Here is a 17,709-nt window from a genome sequence, read left to right on the forward strand (position 1 = left end):
CAAGTAGAGGCATCTAACAAAAACCTATTGACTATCTTGCATAGAACAGTGAACAAATCCAGGAAGGATTGGCATCTGTAGCTCAGTCCTGCATTGTGGGATTATAGAACAAGTATCAGAACACCTACTAGGGCTAAACCTTTTTCTCTAGTGTATGGGTCTGAAGTAGTATTACCTATTGAGGTGGAAATACCATCTCTAAGAGTTTCCTTGCAAGGTCTTGTTACTAATGAATAAGATAGAGTATCTAGATTGCAAGAGCTTGAATTGCTGGATGAGCGTCGACAAGTGGCATTTGATCATCTCAGAGTGTATCAAAAGTGAATGTCCAGAGGATATAACAAGAAGGTTCGACACCGAGAATTTTAGGTTGGTGACCTAGTTCTGAGAGAAAATCCTAAAAATCAACAGTTTCGAGACAACAAAGGGATGTTAGAACCCAACTGGATGGGTCCCTATATCGTTACTACAACTTTTGGCTCTGGTGCCTATCAACTCTCAACATCGAAAGGAGAACAGCTCTGTGAACCGATCAACACCATCCATCTGAAGAAATTCTTCACTTAAATATTGTCTACTCCAGTAGCCTATACAGCTAAAAAGTCCTGAAGAAATCATAAAAATCAGAAAAAGTCCTAAAGAAATAAGAAAAAAAAAAAGAGAGAAAATGCCCTGGTGAAAACCTGGTAAACAGAAACCTTGGTAAAAAAAAATAAAAATCTTTGCCAAGTAGGTGAAAACCTAGCAAACAGGTGCCTCTTATACTCAAGTGCTCCATCCATCAACACAACATTGGCATTCCTACTTTCATGTATCTTTGCTTTCGCCTGTACATATTTTGGTCACTTTTGTGACATCCTGGTTCGTTGGAACCCTCATGGCTTGAAATTAATCATTGTCCTAGTCTTAGGTCATTGACAAGAGCACATTACATGTCCTAAGAAGTATCAACCAAGTCAACCTTACGTCAGTGAAACCTGGTCATCCACTCCAAGTCAATTACCTGTTGCCTGACTACTGAAGATTTTTATCACTGAGTTAACAAGCAAAACAACGTAACGGAAAACAATCACTAAATAGTTTGAGCTATGAATGAATTTTTTTTTTGTGTGCTGTCTTTTATATTGGTTTTTGATTATTATCCCTCTCAGTAACTCGAGGAATTCTATCTTGACTAAGAGTAGGAAGGACTGGGGGCATAATATCTTCTTTGTTTTCTGCTTGAAGGAATGATCCCAATGATCTAGAAACATCTAAATTAGTTGGGTGTCTATGATAAGAGCCTTCACATCAAGGTGAAATCACCTCACATACCTTGATTCCGCTTATTTGAATGCTATGGGGAGGTCAACATCATTTCTTTGTTTGTTTTGAGGGAATTTCTTTATGATGCAATTTGGGTCCCTACAGAATCTGTCCAAGGATATGAACAAAAAAAGGGTCATTGTGGACAAGATAATTAATATTGCACATAACAAGAAATGATTTCTATTCTGCCTGCTATAATTGTAAAACGCTCAATGATGAAAATTAAGCTTTTCAAAGTCCAGTGACTAGGTTTAGGGTTGCATCTCATTTTTCATCTCATCCTGCATTTCATTTTGCATCTCGTGAATTTAGAGTGATTTTGGTATGGTAACACTAATCTCTGTATCTTCTGAATAAGAGTTGGAAGCTTCATCATTTCTTAGCTAAATAGTCTCTTTTCATCATTTCTTCGATCGAGTACTTGTGTTTTGAGGTGTTAGCTACATAAATAAGCATTTTATATAAATTCATACATTCATTTGCATTCATCTTATTGCATAGAAAAATAAAATTTGGTTTGCATTACTCATTCACATTCATTTATTTACATATGAAAAAGAAACAAAAATAAACATCCATATTTCATCTGCATTACATACATTCATACTAACTCAAAAATGCATACATGTAGAATAAAGCATATAGAAAGCATCTGAAAAATTGAATCAACACAAGTATGATGAAGTCAAATCAGATCTCGTATATATATCGTATCAAGTCTAAGAGTACAAAATGATGTCCAATGACATGTACAAACTCCCATCGGAGCAAGAATCATATCGGCTATAAAAATGGGTGTGTCTACAAAATATATATATATATATATCCCAGCTACAAAAATAAATATCTAGCTAGCACCCTCTCCCTCATTGCCAGGTGGAGGAGGAGCAGCCTGATGCCCGACATCCTGACAAGGTGCCCAAGCTCTCTCTGACCGTGCCATATACTACGAGTAGGGTATCACCTATTGCGCAACAGGAATTGCAACACTATATGCTACAACATAGTAGGTTGCCCTACTAGTCTGGTGAAGGACCTCTTGTCGTAAGGGCTCTATCTCTACTCTCATCTTTTCTCTTAGTGCTACAATTTGGTGATCACGCTCGACCCTCACCTCAGCAAGTTGTCGGTCTTGCTCTACCAGTTGAGTCTGAGCCACTATCAACTGTGACTACAGCTCTACAAGATGTGCTCTCATTGACCACCCTGCGTCAGTCCCCTTCTCTCTAGCAGGCTCTCCCCCCCATCTCCACCTCCAGTACCACCCTACTCATCCCTCCACTGCCGAACCTATCTCAGAGCTACTTGCTCCTCCTCAGTCCCACCCAATCTCACTCCTACTTTCCATAGGGATCCACCCTCCCCCCTCTGTTGTCCACCCTCGGTTGGAAACCTGCTGCTGCTAGCACCAAGATCACCACTTGTCTGCCTCGGAGCCTCGGCTCTCTATCCCTATCCCTACCTCTGAACCCTATCCCTGTGTCACTAAGGGGGCATCATCCTCAACATCCTCAATATGAGGAGCCTGCTCTGCTAGATCTGTGAATCAAGGGAATGGATGCTGCTAAAACCAATCCCTGAACTGAGGCAATACCCCCACATCTACCACATCGTCCAAATAGTCCCATCTCAGTCACTAGAGACTAGTCAGCTCCTGCATAGCTAAGGCATAGGATAACCATGGAGACCATCCTTGTCTCTCCTCATCCGCATAACGCGCATAAGCTGTATACTCCTGGGATATCCCCTGAGGATTGCCATACTGCCTCATCACCTATGAAACAACGAATCGCTCAACAATGGTCTGTGATCTCCTGATGAGAGGGCGCATAACAAAAGGGTCCCTGTGAACCAACCACTAGTCATCCCATGGCTCTAAGCCCCTGTATGGTTTCCATACTACGACTATCAAGCCATCAAGTTGTTATCTCCAAAAGTCTATCTAGCCCAGATGGGGCTGTGTAATATAACCGGCATACCTATATATAATCGGCTTCCCAATCTCTCTACTATCATCTACCACTGGCCGACAAATGGGAATGTGCTCCCAAGCCCAAACCTATAGGATATATACACCTGCAACCATGCTCCTACCATCTCTATACATAATCGCATGCATCTCTTGATACATGTGAGTCAATATACAAGAACCCCAACCAAGTCTCTAAGGGGTCTCAATCAATCTCTCTAGCATCTGACCCCATCCACACTGGAAACCATGGTGCCCTCTATCTGGCATCAAAAAACAACCAATGAAACTTTCTACAACACATGCCAGCGGAAACTCCTTGTTGTATCTGCTCATCAATATGTCCCAACTAATGGAACGGGTCAAAACATCTAGATTCCTGAATAAATGCCTAACTGCCTATAATCCAGGTAACAGTGCAGTATCATAATCCACCTTATCCCCAACAAAAGGGATATGAAGGACCTATACACATCCTCAAGAGTGATAGTCAACTCCCCCACTGGAAAATGAAATGTGTTATGCTTTGAGTGAAAACGCTCGACCAATGCTATGAGCATACCTTGATTAACACGGATATTAGGTAATCTCAAAAGATGAGTCAAATAAAATAAATCAACCTAAGCCTGCTCAACCTCAGATAAATGTCATAGTAATGCCATGGTGGGAGGATATACACATCTGAAAAACATAAGAGGTAATCGAACCTACAAAAACCCAACAACGAACATCAGAATACATTCCAAATGAGCCAAGACGAGAAATAAAACATCACGTAAATCCAACTAAGTCAAGTGCAAAATCAAATTTTCAAGTTTAGACCTTAAAAAATGCTCACTATTTTCTAAATGACAAAACACAGAAGGGTAGCATTTTGTACGAGTCAGGAATAGCTCTCATACGATAAACCATTCCCGAACGACAAATTATAAGACTTCTCACGACAAAATTCTCTTTTTACTGACATGTCGTACGACACAAGGTTAGGGTCCGAATGACAAAAATAATGGTCCCAAATGACAAAACAAAATTTACCAATTACTCATACAAGATAGGATCCTGTCTCGCATGATAAAACGTAAAACCCGACCCCAAACATGCGAAAAACTTGAAAAATGAACAAAAAACTTCAAAATTAAAAACATAAAGAGGCTTAAGATCAATCACTTACCACTGGCTCATAGTTTCGGGGTCAATTATGACGTCTCTAGTGCTCAAATCGATGCTGATGAGTAGGAACCACCATTTTCTTTGTGGAAGGCTTTTTGAATTTTCAAACTTTGGAGGGTTAAAATGAATTGAAAATGACACATTTGTCCATATAGCCAAAAACCTAATTTTTCAACTTGCTCCGATGGTCATGAAAATTGTACCCTTAGCTAATTTGACCATCCTGATTCCATTTTTGGGATCGAAATAGAAATTCAAGATCATCTTGCTAGTCAATTTCCCAAAGTTTGAACCACATAGCGCTTTTCATCAAAAGCTCATTCTCTCTTCTAATTGCGCTCAATTTCTCATATTTCAACGCTAAATCTCAATTAAATTTCTACAATCAACTTTGTGCTCAATTTCTTATCAATCAATGCAAAATTTTCAAAATTCCTCTAAATCAATTTGTGCTCAAAAAAACCTATCATCGCTCAAAATTGCATATAATCATGTACCCTCACTATCTTTCGATTTCGCTCCTGAGGGGGCATACTTGTGACCTTATGACCTCACATTCTTCAATCTCGAGAAAATTTTCAAATCTTCATCAAAAGTCGAGCAAAAATCCTTTTCAACTAAATAAAATCAAATAAGACCTCAATCTCTAGGGGCACATTAGTTTCATCGCTTCATATCAAGCTGATATTTATCTTCGTCTGAATCAATCTCTTAACGTTAATCAATTTCATCGCTTTTCATCAAGCTTATTATTCATTTAAACTCAATCAAGAGTTTAAAGAGTTTCTTTGATCACACTCAATCTAAGTAGGTGTTTAGTATTCATCGCTTTGTATCAAGCAGGATAGTTTATCTTCACTCATCGTGTCTTGATCGATCAAGTTCAAGATCAATTTGTATCATCACTCACTATGTCTAGATAAATCAAGTTCTAGATCAGTAAGATCCGCTTCTTGATCAATCAAGTTCAAGTTCGGTATCTTTTGTTTTCTATTGTTCCTAAGTTCAATCAAGTTTAGGAACGATATCACTTTATTTAGACTTTATTCAGCTTCGTCACTTCAAAACGAGTTAAACACCTCACTTTCATCTAGTTCGCGATCAATCAAGTTCAGAATCGATATCTCCTAGACATCAAATTTTCTTTGAACCAACGCGTTGCTTGGACATTAATTCAAATAGGGGAAAATGTAATACCCTAAAAATGGTCATCTAGACCATGAGCCCCTAATCTCAACAATATCACCAAGCTCCTAACCAAAGGCAATTAAATAAATCTTGAGCACATAATTAATTCTAAAATCATCAAATGTCACATGGCAAAATGAATCACCCAATATTAATTAAATATTTATTTAAATAATTGATCATTCCAAGTAAATCATTTTAAACAATTATCTTATTTATTTTATTAAATATCCTAGCATATTTAATTAAATAAATCAATTTGCCATAAATCTTCAAAAAAGGAAACAAATCAAGAAAGAGGGATTGGAAATTATGAGCCCAAATCTTCAAAAAAGGAAATAAATCAAAAAAAGGAATTAATTGACCAAGAAAGAAATAAAAATTGAGTAAAAGAAATCAATTGGAGATAATCTTGAAAAACAAATTAAAAATTGATAAATAATCTCAAAGAAAATAATTAAATATTAAAATTGAATGAAATAGAGAATAAATCAGTTTTTTCTGATTTTATCTTAATTTTAGTTCAATTTCCTTTAAAACTAAGAAAAGCATCCAATCACATCAATTCACCTGGATTGTGCTTCCTCTTGGAAAATCTTGACCATTCATCATCATTTGATCTCAACCTTTAGTTTCTTTCTGAATTTTCTATAAATTCAGGCTCTCATCTCTCATTCAAATATCCTGGAGAATATATTGTTATTATGTTGTTTTTGCTCTAGATTCATTGCATACATATTTAGATCATTTATCTCAGTTATTGCTTAAATCTTGTTAGATTAATCTTGCATCCATCTAGCTTAATATCATGCTCATATAGATTAAATCCTTCGTCTTGGTGTTGTCTAGCCACTGGATTGCTTATACAAATCTGAGAACAATCTTATACTCGCATCTTTTAGAAGGCAATGGGTCGATTTGTTATGGTTTTCATATTCATACTTATATCTGTCTAACCATACATGTAATGACTTAATTGAAGTGTTGTGTATTCCAGATACAGATACAGGTCCACTTTTCACACACACAGTAACATATATCTAAATATTGGTGGAGAGAAAGTATTAATAACTGAAGTATTTGTGGATGACATCATTTTTTGTGGTAATGATGACTTATGCATGGATTTTGGTGAGGAGATGAAAAAGGAATTTAAGATGTCTCTTATTAGTGAAATTAAATTTTTCATTGGGTTGCAGGTCCAACAACTAGATGGTGGAATTTTTATCTATTAGAGTAAGTATGTCAAAGAGGTGTTGAAAAAATCTGGCATGGAGGATTGTAAACTGGTTGGTACTCCAATGGTGAGAGGCTGCAAGTTGTCTAAACAAGATGATTCACCATCTATTGATGAGAAATAATATAGGTCTATGATTGGTAAATTACATTATGTCATTCATAGCAGACTGGATATTGCACATGATGTTGGATTGGTTGCTAGATTTCAAAAGGATCCCAAGGAGACTCACTTGGTAGTGATGAAAAGGATATTCTGGTTCTTGAAAGGCATAGTAGATTATGGTTTATGGTATCCTTATAAAGGAAATTTTTCTTTAAATGTGTTTATTGATGCAGATTGGGTAGGCAATATTTATGACCAAAAAAGAACTACTGGTGGAGCTTTTCTTCTTAGAGGCAGATTGGTTGCTTGGACAAGTAAGAAGAAAACATGTGTTTCTCAGTCAACAATAGAGGTAGAGTATGTTTCAACATCAATTAATTTCACGTAGGCAATCTGGATGAGACATATGCTTGAAAGATTCAGATTTGATATGTTTGAACTATTATCTATTTACTATGATAATATTAGTGCAATTAATATTTCAAAAAATCCCATGTTAAATGCAAGAACAAAGTACATAAAATTGAAATATCATTTTCTAAGGGAAAGAGTACAAGAAAAACAAGTTAGAATGGAGTATGTGACAAGAAAAGAGCAACTAGCAAACATTTTCACAAAACCATTACTGAAGACAACCTTTGAGTATCTCAAAGGTAAATTAGGGGTCAAACGACTACTGAAAAAGAACTAGAATGCAAGATGCATCAATCCAATGGGCTTCATGACTATTTTTCACTTTGGATTGATGAGATGGGGGCTACTCCACAGGGGGGGCTGCTTAGATGAGTTTTTAGATGCGTTGAAGACAACAACAATAGATTTGATGATTTGTGATTCTTATACACCTTCGGAATTGTTGTCAAAGGGGGAGAAGAAATATGATTAGTCATAAGAGAAGACATATGATCAAGAGGAGAAGATGTGTAATTGAAGATAAAGTGTAACTGACAGATGAGGTGCAATAGAGAAGAGAAGAGTTCCAGAGAAGGTCTACAACAAGGTGGAACAGTATGAGTTGAGTATATTGATGTTTAGTGTTTCCATCAATGCCAAAGGGGGAGATTGTTGGCATGTTTTGCATAACTGATATAGATGGTGAATGATGACTGAACCGATACAAGACTATTCGAGATGACATTGTGATGAAGATATTGAGATTGCATGATGGATGACTTTGATCAGTTATTTATATTATCATTGATGGAAACTAATGTTTATTCATGTATACTTATGTTTACTTATGTTCTATTGTGTCATCTAAATATTTTGGTCTACCAGAGAGGGCTTATCGATAAAGAATCAGGAAACTAAGAATTAGGACCTTAACTAGTAAACGAGGAAATATTCTGATTATATCTGGTGATTGGTGAAGATTGAGGCTTTGTGGTTTTGAATGTAAGTTTCTATCATTGTAATATGTATCTGACCGAAACCACATCATGTTGTGAGAATCAGAAGTTATGTTTATAATTTATGTTGATTTTTTGCCAGGGTTTAAGAAGGGTTAAAGGACCGATAAAGAATTCTCTTGACCGGTAATGATTTTTGGTTTGGCAATGATCTACACCAAGTTCACATGTTGATGATAATGTGGCACAAACTACGTGATGTGTTTGAAATATGTTTTGGTGCATTTGGAGAGTGAATTTATTGGGAATGTGCAAATTGCTTAGCAGAATGAGCTGAGGGTTTGACTTTGTACCAGATCAACTTGTGATGATTTATGATCATTCAATGACTGATATGATTTGTAATTGATTGTAATGATCCATATGATAATTTATAATGAGTTGTAAATATTTGTGATGATCTATGTAGTAAGTCTTAGGGTTTTGATGCGGACCTAGTTGTAAAGGTTATTTATATCGGTAAGGTTGATTTTTTGAAGTGTCCGTGATTTTGACAAGTGTGTGAAGCCAAACTAGGGTGTGTGAGAAGATTTTCCAAAGTGATGTAGACTTAGAACATAATTGGATCTGATCAAGAAAGTAGTTGAGTGCTATACAAAGATCATTCATTGTTGTTCTCTAACAATTACGGCAACTAAAATTTCTTAACCGGGTAGGTCCTAATAGGCCTCACATTGTAAAATCTCCTAACAAGGTGACTCAATATCTGAGATCTAAATCCTCTTGCAAGGTCGATCCTAATAGATCAAAGCCCCTAATAGGCCTAAGGTAAATCCCTTACCCGGGTGACTCCTAACAGTGTCTTCTCCTAACAGGGCATCCTTGTAAGCTTCTAATCGGGCTTGGCTCCTAATAGGGCGCATTCCGAAAGTGAAAAATATTTGTGGGTACTAATTACCACCATGGTTTTTCCCTATTTGGGTTTCCACATGAAAATCATGGTGATCATATGGTGAATTTTTTTGATGTGATGATCTGGTTTACTTTCAGTTTATGCATGGTTAATGAGCACTTATTGTGTAACATTAATATATCAGTTTAGCAAATGTTTATTAGTAGATACTTGTACTGGTAAATGACTCTAGTGTTGATCTATATTTGATTTGGTGAAATTTTTATGAGTCTAAGTTTCTGATTTCAAATTATTGTTAATACTAATTCACCCCCCCTCTTAGTATTAACTGGATCCTCTAAGATTAACAATATCTATATAGAGGAATTGTTTCTTTGTTGGTATTCACTGATGCAGATTGGGCAGGAAATGTAGATGACCAGAGGAGCACAACTGGTGGTGCATTATTTCTAAGAGGAAGACTAGTATCTTGGACCAATGAGAAATAGACTTGTATTTCTCAGTCTACAATAAAAGTAGAGTATGCAGCTACATCCATGAATTGTACACAAGCTATACAAATGAGACATGTCTTGGAAGGATTCAAGAAGGATATGACAAAACTAGTGATCATATATTGTGATAACACTAGTGCTATAAACATTTCAAAGAACCCGATATTGCATGCTAGGCCTAAACATATTGAATTGAAGTATCACTTTTTGAGAGAAAGAGTTCAAGAAAAGAAAGTGAGAGTAGAGCATGCGTCAAGTAAGGAGCAGTTGGTAGATATATTCACTAAGCCATTACCTAAGGCTACCTTTGAATATCTCAAAGGTAAGTTAGGGGTTATACCCCTACCCAAGGTCAACTAAGAAGATGTGGAAGAATCAATCCAGTGGACTCATTGAATATATTTCACCATGGATTAATGAGAAGAGGGCTACTCCTCAGGGGGAGCAGTAGAGCTGAAGTGAAGAAATGAAGACAGAAGATGCCTTTGCACCTTTGGCATCGTTGTCAAAGGGGAAGAAGAAAAATGACAGGGAGAAGAACAATGATAGGGAGAAGTAATGAAAAGGAGGAGAAGATCAAGTGAAGCACAATGTTGATATTATCTAGTGACTAAGAGGGGGGGGGTGAATCAGCCCTATACTGGTTTATACCAGATTTAACCTTAATCAAAACTTCTATTCAAACTTAACACTTATCAGTATAAGCAAAATTAATAAGAAACATGAAAACATAAAATCAAACACACATGACAACCAAGATTTATCACGTGGAAACCCAAATCGGAGAAAACCACGGTGTGAGTAGAAACTCACAAAGTCTACACTATTCTGGAGTATGCCCAGTGAGGAGCCATCCCTATTAGGAGATTACAAAGACACTATTAGGTGCCACCGAGTTAAGGTATTTTCTTCAAGGCCTATTAGAACCTTTACCCTATTAGAGGTAGCCTTGTTAAAGGACTTAGCATCATCATTTAAGATGTCACCCGATTAAGGGATTTTACAAAGGGACTTGTTAAAGTACACTCAGTTAAGGGATTTTACTTGTGCTGCAATTATTAGAGAGAAACAAGTCATTGATTTGATTATGACACTTTTCTATCATATAGATTTGTTCTGTATCTGCTTCAATCTCTCCTTGGTGATGGATTCACCGATTCATGAGGAACCCTTCTGCAGTATGCTTGTTCTTCACCATTTCTCTAATTTTCAACCTCAAGCCACTTACAACTTTACCAACACATCAAATTCAAGATGAAAAAAATGTATTTAGCTATCTTCAATCCTGGATCAAACTTTCCCTCCAAAACTCAACCTCAAAAAAAATCATTCTATGTGCCAATCTGTTCATTCCTCAAATCACATTTATTATACTGGTGGGACTAGCCATTCATGCCACAAATCTCACTAGTTCTCTATCAAGTACTTTGACTTCAACTGGCACTTTTCTAAATTGATCAGATCTACATTTCACCATTGTGATCTACTACCGGTTGTTTTCTTTATATCGGTGAACCTGCTTTACTCAGCTCAACTACCGATCGCTTCTTGTAAACCAGTCTCTGCTCACTGGTGGAAGCTTTTAGTCCCCTGTTCCTTACCAATCCACTACAATCCTTTTCTAATTGGTTATGATGATATTAGAACTAGTATTTCCATCAATAACAACATCTTAAGTATCTTAAACTTCATCTTTCCCACCATGATGCCAACAATCTCTCCCTTTGGCATTGGTGGCAAAACATCTAGCTGGATTGAACTCGATCTCCCCATGTTCTAATATCTTAAATTCTTGCTAATTATCCCCATGTTCTCAACCTTCTCTATCGGTACTGTATTTTTTGCCAGTACTCCTTTGCCACTCTATTGGTACAACTCTGTCTCTCTACTGGTACTACTCTGCTACTACTCTGCCTCTCTGTCAGTACTGCCTTTTCTACCAATACTGCTCTGCCATTCTACCGGTACTACTTTGCCTCTCTACTAGTACTACTCTGCTAATATACATTGTCTCTATAGTCATTCCTCCTCATATGTCCAATCCACTACACATTCATTCTCCCCCTTTTTGCAACAATGACAAAGAATAAAGGAATCAAAGTATACAAAATAATTTATGAGAGTAAGTCAAATATTTCTTTGAAATTGACCATAGCAGCCTCTAAAGAAGATTCCCATGTAGGCTTCACTTTATTCACAGAGATAATTTTTCCATGCAGGTGTGTGAAAAAATCCTCCATGTCATCTACTATCTTGCAGTCAGGTTACTGATAAGGCCTTCAGCTTGTTTCACATTGCCTTGCAATAAATCAATGAAATGGGCATGATAGAACTATATCTCTAGTAGGTTTAGAGCTCATTTGTCTTGTTCCTCTTTCAGCTTGTTGATTTCATGAGTCAACTATTTGACTTTTCCACTGAAATTTGCTACTGAGCTTGTAAGAGGATCAAAGGAACCTAGCAAATCTTTGATGAAATCAGGGAAGTTTGAGAATCTGACCAATAATTGGCCAACTTCCTTTAAGATTGATTTCACCTCTTCAGTGTTGGTAGAGAGAGAAACTTTTTCAACTAATATTTTTTCCATTAATTGCTCACCTCTTCTAGTTTCATATTGCCTTGCTGCAACCTTCTCCATATCGGTTTCCTCAGAGATGATTGCTTTGATAAGAGTGCCCAATTGATCAATGATAGGTGCATTCTCATCAACAACAATATCAGGAATGAGATTAGATAAGATTGTCTTTGTGGTATTAAGAATTCTTGCCTTCTTTTTCTTTTCTTTAAGTTTGGCCTTTTCAGCTTGAATTCTCAATTTTTCTAAAACTTTTATTAATTTTTTGGGGGTCATCTTCTTGATATCAATTATTAAGTCTTCCCCTTCTTCCAATTCTATTTCTTCTTCTTCTTCTTTTTCAGCTTCTACCTCAGAGTTGGCTGAGATGGGGAGTTTAGCTTTCTCTTTCTAAGTTTCCTTTTCTAAAACTAACTTCCTCTTTACTGGAGGAGTATCCACCATTGTTTTCTGACCACCTTTAGGTTGACCGAATGAAGAATCTTCTATCTTCTTCTCTTGGTCAGGTTCCTTGGTCTCCCCTAGACCAATATCAGTTGCTCATGTTTCCTTCAACTCTTCATTCTTCTTTTTTGCTTCCTTCTTTTCTTGTTCCTTCTCCTTCGTTTGATCAACAGATGGTATTGATGAATCTATCATCTTGGGGTTTTCTCCCTCTACACCTTTTTCTAGAAAATGAGGTTCATTGCTAGTAGGGTGTGTTGTGGGAATATTTATTATAATTGGATGCCTTTGAGGTTTTTCCTCATAAGGGATGTCCTCAATTGTAACTTGATCATCTCCGGGATGCTTAGTTTGATCGATTACCTTTGCCAGTGTATCATCAATATCAATAGTTTCAACAGTTGATTTTTGGTCAACTGATGGCTCTGCATCCTTTGTTAGATTAGGAATATCTGACACAACATAACCTATGATATCTTCAACAGAAAATTCATCAAACCCATCAGTGGTGTCCTTGTCTTTTCCTTTTCTCTTTTCTTGAGTAGCTATATCTTGTCCTTGTTTCACTTCTTTTTCTATTTCCTCATCATCTTCCTTTTGTTGGCTCAAAATCATTTTCCACATGTCAACACCCTCATCATGCATGCCTTGAATGTCTTTGATGGACACTCTCCCTATTCTGTTCCTTATTTTGAAATGTTGTACACATGCTTCGGCCACTAAATTTGCTTGATTATAATCCAATTCATTTTGCACTTCCATGAGTGCCTTTATTCTATGTTCCTTCTCAATTGCTAAGGCAATTTTCCATCTCCCTTCAATGAGATTTTGTAAATCTGATGGAATTACTTCATGCAATTCATAGGGAGTTCTACATAAATTATGTAAGTTCCAGATGAGTGCATCTTCAATTTTTCTCTTGTCTTCCTCGTTGCAGAGGGGATACTTTCTCCCAACACCAACTAAACCTCCATACTCTTTGATCCCATGGACCAATTCATCAAAAATTGGAGCTACATTCCTACCACTTCTTTTGACTTCTTTAATTACCACATTAGATTGGGTGTCAGAGTTATCCTCCTCCTTTTCATCTTTATTGGGCTTCTTCTTAGCCTTTGTGTCAATTGACCTTTCATTCTTTTTCTTTCTTTCATATGTGACTCCTACTCATCCACCCACCTTGGGAAGATGTAGAAGTATCTGAGTCCTTTTCTTTCATATATGTTTCTAGTTTGCTGGATGCAACACCCTTGGATCTTGTCTTGGACATTTTCTTCTTTTCATCTATTTTCTCTTCATTTTTGCTTGATTTTGCCCCTATTTTCTCACTTGTACCAGTGCAAGAAGTGGCACTGGATGCTTCACCTCCATATTTCTTGTCTAAGGTGTCAATCATTTTCCTAAATTTCTTTTGAATGATAGGCTCTTTTATTTCCTTCTTAATTTTGGAGCTTGCCTCCTCATAAGTTCCAAATCTCTTAGATTTTCTGTCTACCGATTTAGATAGTAACATGTTTGCATATATTTTGGCAATGTCTGCCCTGATCTCATAACCAATAGCAGGTACCCAGAAATGTCTAGGTTCAACCGCTTGAATGATGAAACAATTAGTTTCAACAAGAAAGCAAATAGTGTCCTTGTACTTTTGAACTATATCGATCAGGATTCTTTCTCTTTGATGCATTCTAGTTTGGAATTTTTTAAAATAACCCCACATTGTCTCTCCAAACTTATCACCTATGTCTCTAGTAATTTCACCTATCTGAACTGTGATAGGTTTTATATGTAGAACACACTACATTACCCTTACTGGGAAATAAATTTTGCACATACAAGAAAAAGCATACCAGTGTTGAACCATACTTGAATGATTGCTTTTTGTCCTTCTTAATTCAGTCCATGTTCGCTGGGAATTAACTCCTTATCATCTCAAAAATGTTGTATGTTGCATCCTCTTTGATGATCCAGTAAGTTGCATGGATAACATCACTCGACACACTATTCATGTGGCTTTATTGGTACACTCTATAAGCCATCACTGCAGATGCAAACCTTACTTTCGCATCCTCAATGTGAGTGACTATCATTGCTCTCTTGTGATATCGGGATTGAGTCAACTGAGTGACCTCACTGGATGATATTGTCCTTAGGGTTAGTACTTTGCCTGTTTTGTTGAACCCTATTACTCTTTGGATCACATCCTTTGTGATTTTGATTGGAGCTTCATCTTCCAACCATAGAAACTAGTCATGCACTCTACTTAGCACATACCTAATCCAATCGACATGGAATTGGTTTGGAATATCAACAACATGCGACAAACCCTTGGTCTTCAGATGCATATGTTCTTCCTTCAATAGACCATTGTCATAGAACCCTTTGAATTCATCTTGAATGATTTTTTTTTCAAGATCTTCAAGCTTGCAGTGGATGAAGGAATAAACATCTTCAATCAGTAACACATCATAGGATATAGATGATAGGGTATCGGTTATAATGATTTCTCTGGCATTCATAGGATGTAGCTTGAACTCAAGTGGTGGTTCCTTAGCTACCTCAACCAACACGGGAGTCAACACGGAAGATGCCATGATGAATTAGAATAGAATTCATAGATTGACTTCTTCTACCATTTCTTCTAGAGCTTTCGATCACAAAAACTTCACCGCTTGATCTCCAAACTAACTTTGCACGTAATGCACTTAATAGATTTAGAATGTCTTTGATCGCACTAGGAGCTCACAAATACACAAATGAAAGCAAGGTAAACAAAATGAGCTTTCATTTCCTTATTTGTTTGTTAATTTTTTCAATGCACTTTTACAATGGTTAAATTGTACGACCTCAAAAGGTAACATTTTATAATTTATCGGTGTTACTTCCCTACTGGTAACAATACAACCTTTAACACCTATACTCTTAACAATTCACCGATGAAGAGTTAAAAATAATATGTCAACTTTTTTGCATCTCAGTAATGCAAATAAGAATTACCTCACTTTGGCTATGGGGAATCAGCCATGATTTTTTAATAAGTGCTCCCCTTGAGCATTGGTTTTCTTAGTTTGAATAAGAACTGTCATCATCGGTGGATGATGAATTAGTTTCAGACTACCTCTCTTCTTCTTTTATTTCTTCCTTCTTAGTCCACATCCTTTTCATTTCATTCTTCATCTCTTCAACTATCATGTTTCCTTTCAAATCATTTGGCCCTTTTTTCTTGCTAAACTGGTTCCTGTCTTCAAACTGGTTGTAGGATCCATTCCTACACTCTCTGACCAAATGAATGATCTTATGGTAGTTGAAACATGGCATACCAGCTATCTTCCATGGTCCTGCATTTTTTGTTTGACCCATTCTCCTCTTGCAATTCTCTTCAACATGACCAAAGTTGCCACAAGTAGAATAGGTGGTATTGAGCTGATTACTCTTTCTATTAGGGCTAACTAGTTTGGATGGAGATCTTGATGCTTTTTTCTTGAACATATATTCTTCAGCTTTGTGTCCATATTTATTGCATGTAAACCAATATCCATTAAAGCTTGTTCTATTAGACATACAGCTTGATCAAGGTCTACACTCATAAGAAGTGTGTCCATACTTGTGACAGTTATAGCAATAAGCATCAAAGGTGAATGACTTCTTGTGACTGACCGGTTGATTTCTACAGCCATCATACTTATGACCCGATTTACCAAAATAGTTGCAAGAGGATTTAGAAAACTTCATACCTTCCATTCCTGATTTGTTCCTTTTATCATCCTTCATCCTTTTGGGATTAGATGATTCTCCAATTTCTATTGGACCTGTACCAGAGTAACCAAGAACAGTTGTCTCCTTTGTTCTTCTCTGAGCTTTTGATTGTTCATCTATCTTCTCAGTGCTTTCATTAAATTTTCTTAGCTTTTCATTTTTTCATCTGCAACTTTCAACTCATTTTTGACTTGTTCAATCTCCTTCATCATCTTCTCATTTTCCTTTGTTTTTCCATGCAAATTCTCATACATGACTATATTCTCTTGAGTAAGAATTTGAATTTCTTTATCCTTTTCAATGATGATTGCATAATTTTCTCTTAGGGCTTCTTCAACAAGCCTTTTGTATCTTTCAACTTTTGACAGTGCTTCATCTTCATTTCTCTTTTTTTCTTCTACTATCATGTTGGCTTCTAGTATTTTAGTCATTCTCAGGGCCTGACTTTCATGCTCTCTTTTTTGATTTGTTATTTCTTCAAATAGCTTATTGTTCTTTTCTTTCAGTTCTGAGACTGCCTCTTTGGCTTCTTCACATCCACTCTAATTAGAGAGTTGTTCTATGATATCCTGACTCTCATTAAGTTGTAGAGCAAGTTTATTCCTTTTACCAAGTGACTTTTTCAGTCTCTCCTTCAGTTGAGAAATCATCTCATTAGCTTCATCAAGGTGCTTCTGATATTGGTATTCCTCCATCATCTTTTCCTCAAGCTGTTACACTTTTGTTCAGAGGACCAAAGCTCTGATACCAATTATTGATATTAATTGGTGACTGAGAGGGGGGGTGAATCAACACTATACTAGTTTATACCAGATTTAACCTTAATCAAAACTTCTATTCAAACTTAACACTTATCAGTATAAGGAGAATTAATAAGAAACATGCACACACAAAATCAAACACACATGACAACCAAGATTTATCATGTGGAAACCTAAATGGGAGAAAACTATGGTGTGAGTAGAAACTCACAAAATCTGCACTATTTTGGAGTATGCTTGGTGAGGAGCCATCCCTATTAGGAGATTACAAAGACACCGCTAGGTGACACCCGGTTAAGGGATTTTCTTCAAGGTGTGTTAGAACCTTTACCCCTTTAGAGGCATCCTTGTTAAAGGACTTAGGATCATCATTTAAGATGTCACCCAGTTAAGGGATTTTACAAAGGGACTTGTTAAAGTCCACCCCATTAAGGGATTTTACT

At 36.6% G+C, this 17,709-nt stretch overlaps 1 protein-coding gene across 1 annotated transcript in view; it reads right to left on the minus strand.

Moving 5' to 3' along the window:
• Positions 1-587: 587 nt before the first annotated feature.
• LOC131858286 (uncharacterized) overlaps positions 588-17,709 on the minus strand; it is a 90,614-nt gene continuing 73,492 nt past the window's right edge. The window contains exons 3-4 of the mRNA XM_059211480.1: positions 13,116-13,915; positions 588-605 (exon numbers count right to left, since the gene is read on the minus strand). Coding sequence (XP_059067463.1) covers positions 588-605; positions 13,116-13,915 — 818 coding nt within the window. The remainder of the gene's footprint in view (positions 606-13,115; positions 13,916-17,709) is intronic.

Source organism: Cryptomeria japonica, chromosome 9 (genome assembly GCF_030272615.1).
Source record: "Cryptomeria japonica chromosome 9, Sugi_1.0, whole genome shotgun sequence".
In the NCBI taxonomy this organism is placed as follows: domain Eukaryota; kingdom Viridiplantae; phylum Streptophyta; class Pinopsida; order Cupressales; family Cupressaceae; genus Cryptomeria; species Cryptomeria japonica.